Consider the following 11,470-nt stretch of genomic DNA (forward strand, 5'->3'; position numbering starts at 1 on the left):
AAGAATATGCGGATTTTTGGTTGACGCTCGTTTTTATCCTTCATTCCGATGTTTGTTGACTTTTTTTGCATGGATGTGGGATGGCAATTTGCACGATTAAGCATGTCTAAAGAGACCTGTTTACGGTACTGTTATTGAAAACACATCAGCTTTATCGGGGGGAGTCGAACAAGCACGCGTTTATAACCAAATATTTACCAAAATCATTCGAATGGACTCGCAAAACATACCGAGCTCTGTTGACATCTCTCTAACACTCGCCAGATGTTTTTCAAGCACCATATACTTCATCAGATTTTTTAATATTTTCATCAGTTGAAGATCGTGCAGAACGAGACATGTCTTTAAAGATTTCTCGACCATCTTTGAAGGCTTTTTACCACTCGTAAGTTTGAGTTTTTGTTAAAACTGAACAACCGTAAGTCTTTGCCAATATTCGCAATGGTTCCGCACACGAATTTTGGTCAAATTTGAGACAAATTCTTTGTTCGACATCTTTACAAGAACTTGAATTTGATGTTCAATTTGTATGGCAGCTTTATGCTATAGTGGCCCGCTATCGGCCGATCCGACAAATGAGTGAAGAGAGAGAAAGATATCTACAGAATTTCTGATCGGTATCTCCAAAAACGAGTGACTAGTTCGAATGTATATATATACAGGCAGTTGGACATAATGAAATCAAGTCAGCTTAACACACTGATAATTTATATCTGTGATTAGTGTATAACTTCTTTGAAATACTTCCTAAGATACATACCTAGGTTGGTAAACCCCTGGAGGGTCAAAAATAGTTATCGGAAATAGCAGTTCAGAACTTTGCCAGTCCTCTCACAAAAATATTTACTGTTTGGGTGCGTAAAATTGTTTTGATTTCTTTCCCAACGTCATCACCAAAAAAATACAACTTTTAAAAATCATTCACTGTTGACACATCAATAATTTCATTTTAAATAATAAATGTTTATACACAACTATTTGGATATACATATATAATCTAGCATTTCAATTTTCTATCACTATCTTACAGCCTCCATTTTGCCATACACTGACGTTCGTGTGGGAATACGACTGCGCGCTAAATGTCCGTACGCTCTCATCAAATCCAGGCGCTCTTTGCACGCCGACGAGAAATTGAGCACGATCGTATTGAGCGCACAGCTGCCGTTAATCGTTACTATGACCATTGGGGCAAGGTGACAACACGTTTCGAGAACTGGACGAAGCCAGAGTACTACAAAAATGCGGAAGAGCAGCTGAAGCAGCGACGCGAAAAGCGTGAAAAGGAGATGCAACAGTTTGAGCGACGTGAACGTTTGCGTGAGCTCTTCGATAAAGAGAAGATTATGTACGAAAGAGAGATGCTTGAGCGGAATAGGCCGCGTTCGCGCAAGTTTGCTGCCACCACCGAACAGCTGGAGAAGATTGAACAGAGTGCTAAGGAACGTGAGAATATCAAGCGGAAATTAGATTTAGAGGCTAAATTATATGGACGTTGGCGACATGGTGTCGATGATGACAACATCTTGTTCGAATCGAAATCTAACAATGAGACGCTGGCCAAGCTTAATTGGTTGGACAAGAAAATCGAAGAGCAATATGATCGTGAACGGGAAGAAGCACAGTCAGTGGAACGCAACTTGCGACTGCAGGAGGAGATCAGTCGTACGGAGCAGGTGCAACGTGAACGTCAACTAATACGCGAAAAGGAGATAAAAGAAATACGTGAGCTGCAGGAAAAGCATATGGATGAGCTAAAGCTGCGACAGGCTGAGGCAGACGGTTTGAAAGAGGCGGAAAAGCATTTACGTATATGTCTGAGTGATGTTGATAAGGAATTGGAGTTATTAGAGGAGAGTTGTTCGCTGATTATGGAGTCCGCAGATGTATCGCAAGCTTACAATCTGAAAAAAATCAAAATTTTCATACGTAAACGATCCGAGTCATTCTGCAACCAAATCAAGCTCTGCATAAGCATACTGGAGCGCCTGAGTGACTACACCACATGTGCCGATAACGTAAACCGTTTACTGAACAAATACAGAGGACATCTAGAAGCCGAAACATTTAATCTCTCGCAAGTTGAGGCAATGTACGAATCGGAGGCTAAGTACAATATGCAGCGGCTCGAGTCCTTATGGCAACAACAACATCTTGAGCGTTACCATGAACTAAAACAACTGCTAACGGAAGAGCGTTGTACATTTGCTACGCGCATTAATGAGAATCTTCAACGTCAAACCGATGCTTACGAAGTGCGCTCCACACATCTTACAGCGCTTGAGAATTCCAATGAAAAGCTGAAGCAATTAGTAGCCGAAGAGCAGCAATCGCCGCGTAGTGCGCTGCTTGTAGCTAATAGTAGTGACACTGCCATATCATTGCCTGGTAGGGGAAACGGTGTAGATGCCGGAGATCAGGTTTCGGTGGCTGACGACAACGTAAGCATTGCCCAGCTAATGCCGAGTGGCATACCGAGTGCACCCACGTCTGCCACACATTTCGGACGACGCAGACCTATGTCCTCTGAGCTGCCTAAAGTGACCAACTCGTTTACGAATTTGAATTTGGACGTTTGGAAGGACTTGCCAGCTGCACGTCATGGCATCGATTCGCCGCGCTTGTTAACTCAGCGATCGCCGAGCATTGTCACTTCGGAATCAGCTTCGCGACCGAAATTCGCGCGTAAGCGCATAGCTTGGACATAATTTAAATTTCTTCATCTTTTTGCTAGCCTATTTTTACTAGACTTTTTATGACGAATTTCGAAGAAAAGGTGTTGAAAATATTTTTATATACATTTAAACAAAATTTTGCATAAAAAATAAATTGAAAAAAAAAACAAAAAAACACAAATTAAATACACATCACACTCGTACAAGTTTTCGAACGGTTTCAGGCAAATGCGAATGCATTAAAACGCACAGAAAGTGYATGGGTATGTATGTATTTGGCTTTTGGAACTTCACTTCACGTTTGTTTTTTTATAATTTAAAGTATTTCAGCAAGGAAACTACTCTGAACTTTCTTTCTGTAATTAAAAAGCACTCACATTAAATAGGCTACGGCTCCAGCACCGTGGGTGTTGCACTTATGCAGCTGCTCACATGCACAAGTTTACGTTTAAAATCGCATTAATACTCCACTCGCGGGTACTGGCGGGAGTGTGAAAATTAAATGTCTGAATGTAGAGCGTAAGCACACCCTTGGGGGAAAAACGGTACAGCGCGAGGAAGCTGCATGAAGTAAGCGACCAGAACACGCAGTGATTTCCTGGCAAAAAAACATTTCAAACTAATGTTGGCTTATTTTTTTTTGCACCGAAGCTACAATGCCCTTCACGAATACAAAATATTTTTACAAGAGCTCGATTTTAATTGGTCAGTTTGTATGGCAACTATACGCTATAGTAATCCGATATACCGCAGAAAACGCGGACTTACGCATATAGGTACCTAGACGGCTGTGACTAACTGGACCTAGTTCGTCACGCTAATCATTAATACACATATACATATATAACAGGCCAATTGTAAACTGCGCGGCCTATAATTATATTATTTCTTAGTAGAATTCGTTTTTTTATTCAACATATGTAGTTCCCTCAAGGATGATGCACCGATTATAGCCACCCTACAACTTTTCGATGCCATTTTGATAGTACAATTTGTCATTTGTTTCTAAATATTCTTTAGTTTCGGTGATCAACGCTGCATTCGATGAAAATTTGTTCCCAGCGAGCGTACTTTTGAGATCTGAATGCAGAAAACGATCGCTGGGGCCCAGATTTTGAAGATCCATTGAATGCGGAAGCAATTCGAAGTTCAGTTCATGGATTTTTTACGTCGTTTCCACTGACTTGTGACACAGTCACTTTGACTTGGTCAAACGGCACATCCTATGTTTTTTTTGTTTTTTTTTTTTTTTAAATGCAGCCGGCTTTTGCCGATTTCGTCCTTCAAACGTGTGTTCAAAAAGTATCGCGAATTTTGAATTTTCGCGGGTTACGTATATTCGAATTTCGAATTTTTTGTGGCGTTATGTTGGTACTCATGTYTCTCACTTATGCCGACAAGCTCGGCCATTTTGAATGTTCATTTCATTGTTGACAGCTGCTTAGCTTGCACGTGTTTTGGATCGTTTTCGATTTTTACCTATTCAAAATAATGAATCAAAGAACCTGTATCAAATTTTGTCTGAAAAGCGAAATTAAGTGCGCGGATGCATTGCACATGTTGACTGTGGCATACGGAGAAGCTACCTTGGACCGAAGCAACGTTTATCGGTGGTACAAAATGTTCTCAGAAGGCCGAGAAGATGTGGCCAAAAATTGGCTTTTGCACCACGATAACGCCCCTGTTCACACATCGTTGCTTGTGCGCGACTTTTTGGCCAAAAACAACAGACTAATGATGCCGCAGCCACCGTATTCCCCAGATCTGGCCCCCTGTGACTTTCTTGCTCCCTAAACTGAAGAGGTCCATGAAAGGACGACGTTAAGCTTCTCTTGACGCTGAAGGAGGAGCTGAAGAAGATAAAAAATATGATTTTTTGAAGTGCTTCGAAGATTGTTAAAACCGTTGGTACAAGTGTATAATATCTCATGGCGATTACTTTGAAGGGGACAAAATAGATATTCATGAATAAATAAATAATTTTTGAAAAAACACAAAACTCGCGAAACTTTTTGAACACAACTCGTAAATCACAAACTAATGATCCGACAGTTCTCAAATTCGCGCCTTTTGAAGATTAGGTGTAACTGAAATTCACGTGGCTATACTACTAGTATGCCATCTATGTATCAGTCCGCGGACTATTCAATTGACCTGTTACTTTACAGGGTCTTCGACGTTTCCTTCTGTCTGCTACTCTGTTCAGGCTATAAACATATAAAATAAATTAAAGGCGATTTAAAAAATGTTTTTTGATTCGTCTATGCCCACACTACCACTATATAGACTTAAGTATTAGGTACAGGGTGTTACTGACACAAGTTTATTTGTTTATTAAGTATATGCATATACTTACTCTGTTAGTGAAGTAACAATCATAGACGAAGAGTTCGGTTCCAGTAACTCTACAATAACTGCATGGTTCATAGCAGCACAACTTCTAGGTGAAGCTCGGCGGCAGCGTACAATATATGCAGTCAGCTCGCGCTCAGTGTAGACGGTAAGGTATCACGTGCGCGGTAAGCAGTAAAATTTTATAAGTATCTTCAAGTTGAAACTTTTCCTGAGATTTTGAACTCCAGTCACAGGAGTTCGTATGAAGCTGGCAAGCCAGCGCTGCAGCAACGATGTAAGACTTTCCAGAGGGTCGAGAAATACCATTACAGTTAACTCTAATGAACACCGCTCCCAATAAATGTTCTCTGCTCCCGCAACTAGACATCTACAGCTGGTGTAGTGCAGCTCAACAGCACTTGACTCACAGACGCTCCAGATACTTAGTTAACATGATTATTGAAATAACTGTTTTAACTGCGAGCACATTTACGCAACTCAACTAACCACGACAACATTTTGTGGCATGGGCCTGTAAAGTATATTGTTTGTTTGGAAAGGGAGAGATGGTTATGGGTGCGGAAGGAACAAATCTCAGTCATATTTAATTCCTAGCATTTGTTGTTTTTGTTTTGCGGTAATTACAGGTGAACGTTGAAGTTGTGGCCGCAGCACGCTTTAGTTAACTTTTATAACTTTGCTAATGTAATACTGATTACCGCACACAGACGGAAGTAAAGACCGCTATTCGCTTCGATTTCCGAGAAAACAAAAAATGAGAAAAAAGTTTTGCGTTTGTAAACAATTTTATTGAGTTCGTCGTTTTGCTGTATACAGTAAGACCCCACTTAACGCTGTTTCGGTTTAGCGCTCCTTTATTTGAACTCAGAGAACTCCCGGCATCATGCATATGACACACATATTGTATATGACAGGCCAACTGAGAAGCTGTAGGTGTCACGGACGCTACTAGAATTAAATCCATATGCTTTTTAGTTAGCTTCACCTTTGCAAATTAGGGTGAGTGAAGCAACTTTTGTTATTTTCAAAAATGGATAAAAGGGAACTTCGCGTCTCGAAAAATATTGCTTATGGAGGGGGAAAAATAGAGTTGAAGCAAAAACTAGGCTTGGCGACGAGTTTTCGTACACTGTCCCGGGAATATCAACCATCAAGAATAACACAACATAATATAGCATACCACTAAGCTTAGACGTGGTGAGATGAGCATCGAAGATGGGGAACGCAGTGGACGCCCAAAAGCGGTTGTTAGCAATGCAAACAGCAAAATCCACAAAATAATTTTGAATGACCACAAAGTGAAGTTGTTCGATATAGCAGGTACTCTAGAGATATCAACTGAACGTGTATATCATATAGACGAAAATTTGGGTACCGCGCGAACTCACTTTTTACCAAAAACAACGAAGGGTTGATGATTCAGAGCAATGTTTGGACATGTTCAAGCGAATTAAACTCGAGTTTTTGCGTCAATATATGGAAATGGAAGAAGCATGGATCCATCATTTCACTCCGTAGTTTAATCGACAGTCATCCGAATGCACTGCACATGATGAACCTGCTAAGGCTATGTCGTTTATATTTTAGGGTACCTATGTGCCACCATGAAAAGTAGAGACCATTAACAGCGGTTCATACAGGGATTGTCCGGAAAGTAACAGGACTGATTTTATTTCGCCGCAACTCTACTTCGGAGCGTGCGCGATCCGACTGGATACGGTAGAGGGCTTTCCTAGCTAACGAACTAGCGGCTGGTCAGTTGTTTCCGAGCACCTGGAGAGCCAGGACAAATATTTTTGATCGACGATTAATTTCTGTGTGAAACGCGGTAAATCTTTGATTAGGCAGGCTTACCCAGAAGCTACTTTAGCAAGAAGTGGTGTGTTTCGGTGGCACCAAGCCTTTTTGGAGTCCCGGGAAGAGTTCGCTGTGCAGACCGGAAGAATGAACAAATCCAAAGTGAAAATGACGCTAATTGTCTTTTTTGACATCAAAGGCATCGTTCACCATGAATTTGTTTCTCCTGGACTAACGGACAACGCCAAGTTTTAGGTGGAATTCCTCAAGAGACTCAAACGTATTGTCAATCGAGTGCGACAAGACATCGCAGCCGATTGGAAGTTGCACCACAATATCGCCCCGGCTTACATCGCCTTTCTTGTGGCCTCTTCGGACTTTTTGTTTGTTTCCTTGGCCGTTGGAAGGCAAACATTTTGAGACGACAAAGGAAATCCAAGCAGCATGCACCTCGGCTCTCAAGGCTTCAATGCTGGGAAATCGCGTTGACAGCGCGGCATCGACACAGAAGGAGCTACTTATTTTAAAAGTTTTTAAGGAAATGTAAATCGATGCAGCTCCATTACTTTCCGGACAAACCCGGTACGTAGCGTTATTAGATAGCATTTGAAGTACATGAAAGTACAGTTTTACTAAGAATCGTGCATCGTGTCACAAGTTAGTAAAAATAATGGCAAAAATTAACGAATTGCTACCGCATTTACCGTATTCTCTAAATCTGGCTGCCAGCGTCTTTTTCCTGCGTTCAGATCTTAAATGAATGCACGGTGAAAAGAAATGTTAGACGAATGCTGTGAAGATAGCCTCATCTCGCGCTTTTCGCATTACGCTCTACTTTAGTAGAACGTGTCCTAAGTGTTATTACTACTAATTATAATTAACCTAGCCGCACCAACAGCCAAACGTCGTGTGTTTGCGTTTCCGGTACCTTCGCAACCCGTTCGCACTATTTCATATTGCCTAATAAAATTTCTTGTACACGGTTTTATTCACCGGCAGATTCGGTGGAGCGGCAAACACCAACACCAAACCGCTGCTTGCTGTTCAGCAGCTGACGAAAACCCTGTGCCGCTGACCACGCGCAAATGCTGGCATGGTGCTAGCTCGCAGTCCCGCTGAAAAGTTTTTCGTGTTTGCTTTTTCGGTTAGATGACAACAGCCAACTACTTTGTGGAGGCAACTTGCAACGTGCTTGCTGCTCTCAGCAAGACAAATGTAATTAACATTTTTCGCTTTTAAGAAAATTAAAATTTCTTCGCTTGCTGCTCAAATAAAGACGTCTTCGTCGTCGTCGTCGTCGGCTTTTATTGAAATTAAATTTCGTATGCGCTTGTGAAAGAAGCGAAAAAAAAAACTAAATTAAAAAAAAGAAAATGCTATGGAATTAAAACAAAATATGTGTAACGGAAATGAAGCCCAGTAGCGGCGCTAATTCATTACACACATACACACACACATTTCTTTGCAAAGTGTTGCAAATGTTTACGGCCAGAAAATGGAGCGGAAAGTGTGCGCAAAAAATCAACATTCAAAGTGGCGCGCTCGAGTGCAAAGGCACGAGTAATTGTGAAGAATTACGCGTTGATATAGACACACATTTTTCATACAACTGTACTTATGCCCACACCTCGCGTTTAATTTCATTTGAACGCCTTGCTGCAAGTGTGCTCATATTTCCATTGCGCTTCTCAGCCAGCGCTTTGGTGAAAGGTCATGCAAGCTTTACGTGAGTTCGCCGTAGTGCCGCGGGGTGGTTATGCGGTATGCAGTGGATTTCCCGTAGGCTTTCTTTGTATGCTGTGCGTTGCCCACTGCAATGTTCTTTACTTTGCCGCTACGCCACAATGCTCTTTTGCGCCGCACGCCGCACCACCTGTTTCTGCTATAGTAAAAGTGGTGACTACGCGCTGGACACGCAGCGTCCTATCGCCGTTGCCATGTACAAAATTAAATTCGTGCTCGCTGTGCAACACAACGACCACCAGCTCTTTGGGCTGTGTTTTTGTATTGTGGCAGCTGCAACTGCTTTCTTTGGACGTTGTTGTTGTTGCGTTCTGTGGAAAGTACTTTTCTTATGCTTGTTCTTCTCACCACACATTTCCATCTTCGTCGTCGGCAAGTGAGAACAGTTGCACTCTTTGTAGCCGCATGTAAAACGTGTTGCATACTTTTGGGCTGTAAGAAATTCATTTTTTACGAATACACAGCGCGTAGCTATGCTAAGATAATACGCGTTGCATGCAACAGCAGTAACAGCAGTAACGTTTGGCTGTCACGTACTGCCGTGCAGTACAGTGTGTAAAAATACACGTCAAGTGCCCCATTTGAGCTGTCACAATAGCTTTGTTGCAGCATTGTTCGCTGCTCGGCTCACTTTCAGAAAGGCAAGCAAGTGCTGCGCTTGCGGTATATCGTTGTTGCTTGCTTGCACAATTCCTACTTTCGAAGTTCTTAATGAAAATGTCTTACAAGTATTGCATTTAAGTTTTTTCCCTTGCATGCTTTCGTTTCGGGTTGCTTTGTCTGTTTTTTGCGCTTTCGTTTTGGACACTTCTGTTTGCTTGTTTTGGGAAAGAAAGCACAACTTTCTACATCGCGCCAGCTGTAGTCTACAGGCGTCTTACAATATGTTTCGCGGCACTCGCGGCAGCCGACAAGATGTGAAAGAGAAGTCAGCAGCGCTGTTGTCGTACAATAGCTCCGTTTGCTTGCACGTCACCGGAGAAATCTTTAGAATATGTGCCACAGTAGCACCCAATTTAATCTGGAAGTCTGTTTGACTTACTGCGCTTTTACACGAAATCATTTCGGCATTTAATACCGTTCTTTTCATTTTATATCGTGCTCGGGTAAGCTCTTGCGAATTGGCTTCATAAACTTAGCTCTACTTCATTCACTTCATTCGTGTGTGGCTTGCGGCTTAACTGGCTGTGTCCACTGCACACCCCGAAGAGAAAGCGTTTTAAGTCTAAGTCTTAGATTGCCTGAAGCTTTTACTTTACGCCTATAAGATTGTTTTATACGCTGAATAGTTGAATAGCGTGCGAATTGGCTTGCTTAGTAGTTTTTGTGTCGAGCTGAACTGCTTCTTTTTATGCGGAGAACCGAAAATTGCCTGCACTATTTGTAGACAGAGGTGCTGCAGTTTGAGTTTGTTTAAATTACACCAAAATGTCTTCTTGCTTGCTAAATGTTTAGATAATGAATAAAAAAATCTTCATATTAGAGAGGAAATGCAGAGAAATTTCATACGATATTCTTGTAGGACGGGTGCTGGACTTAACATTGAAGACATTATATTAGGTTGTCAAAAAAGTCTTGCGGTCTTTTCGCTAGTTGGCGCTGAGAGCGCGTAGTTTCAGTTTTATTCGTCGCATCGGGTCATGCTATACCTTTTTGGAAAGCTCATTTCGCGCGCTAACACGTGCTTGATTGATTCTTTTCGTTTCTTTTAAGTCATTCGTGAGTTATAGCGTCGCAAACATGGAGCAAAATAAAGAGAAAATACGGCATGTTTTGCAGTACTACTACGATTGGGGCAAAAATGCATCTCAAGCCGCCAATATAATTTTTGCAGTATATGGACCCGATACAGTTTCCATTTCCACCGCACAACGATGGTTTCAACCGTTTTCGTTCGGGTGTAGAGGTGGTCGAAGATGCGCCACGTTTCGGAAGGTCTGTCGTCGAAAATTGCGATAAAGTCGCTGAAGAGACCAGCATAGTAGCAGCCGTAGCATCGGTCAAGAGCTGGGCATGAGTCATCAAACCGTTATAAAATAAAAAAAAAGAAAATAAATAAATAAAAAAATTTTTGACAACCTAATATGTAATATATAAAGAGTAATACATCAAGAGGTTCGCTACTTTTTTAAAGAATGAACACACAAACTTCAAATTTAATGGGGAATGTTTATTAACATTCGAAAGCAAATTCTTTCGCATTTATTTTTTTGAAGACTCTCTCTTGCAAATGTTGGCCGCGTCTTCGTCTCAGATGGTCCATTCGCTGAGTTCAATTTTCGATGCTTCGTTCGAGCATTTTGACTGATAACTGGCGAATGACATTTTAGATGTTCTGCTTCAAGGTCTGATTTGAAGCGCGATTGCCCGCACAAACTTTAGACTTTCCATATAATCACCGGTAAAACGCCAAACGGTGTGATATCACACATCTGGTGGTCAATTGAGCGACCAAAACGTGAAATTATCTGCTCACTGAAGTGTACTCTCAATAAATTCATTGATTGTTGCGAAGCCTGAAAAGTGATGCCATCTTGTTGAAACCAAATGTTGCCGAGATCGCGAACTTCAATTTCAGACAACAACTAGTCGGTTATTACGGTCGCTATTGGCTGTTGCGGCTTCACCGACATCATTTTTGACGAAGTATGGATCGATGATTTTTCCGAGCCCGAAGCCACACCAAACCGTTGTTTTTCTGGAGGAAATTTCAGTTCATTAATCTCTTCAGATTGTGCTTCGTCCCGAATGGGGATCATCGCTGAAAAAAAAAAAAAAAATTGACTTGAAAAAGTCGGATCTTCGTGGAACTTTTCAAAAGTCCATAAAGCGGAGCGAAGTCAATTGGGAAAGTCGAGCGGTTTCAGCTGTATGTGGTAAGCTTTCAATTTAAGATCACG

At 41.6% G+C, this 11,470-nt stretch overlaps 1 protein-coding gene across 1 annotated transcript; it reads left to right on the forward strand.

Annotated features, from left to right (window-relative positions):
- Positions 1-937: 937 nt before the first annotated feature.
- LOC108975190 (trichoplein keratin filament-binding protein) lies at positions 938-2,835 on the forward strand. The gene has a single exon (XM_018943531.1). The coding sequence runs from the start codon at positions 1,083-1,085 to the stop codon at positions 2,706-2,708; it is 1,626 nt and encodes a 541-aa protein (XP_018799076.1). The 5' UTR covers positions 938-1,082; the 3' UTR covers positions 2,709-2,835.
- The last annotated feature ends 8,635 nt before the right edge of the window (positions 2,836-11,470 follow it).

The sequence above is a fragment of the Bactrocera latifrons genome, unplaced genomic scaffold (genome assembly GCF_001853355.1).
Source record: "Bactrocera latifrons isolate USDA-ARS-PBARC rearing strain unplaced genomic scaffold, ASM185335v1 scaffold_621, whole genome shotgun sequence".
Taxonomy (NCBI): Eukaryota; Metazoa; Arthropoda; class Insecta; order Diptera; family Tephritidae; genus Bactrocera; species Bactrocera latifrons.

Excerpts from the sequence above, each read along its gene's own strand:
- LOC108975190 (XM_018943531.1), top strand. The coding sequence starts at position 1,083 with ATGTCCGTACGCTCTCATCAAATCCAGGCGCTCTTTGCACGCCGACGA.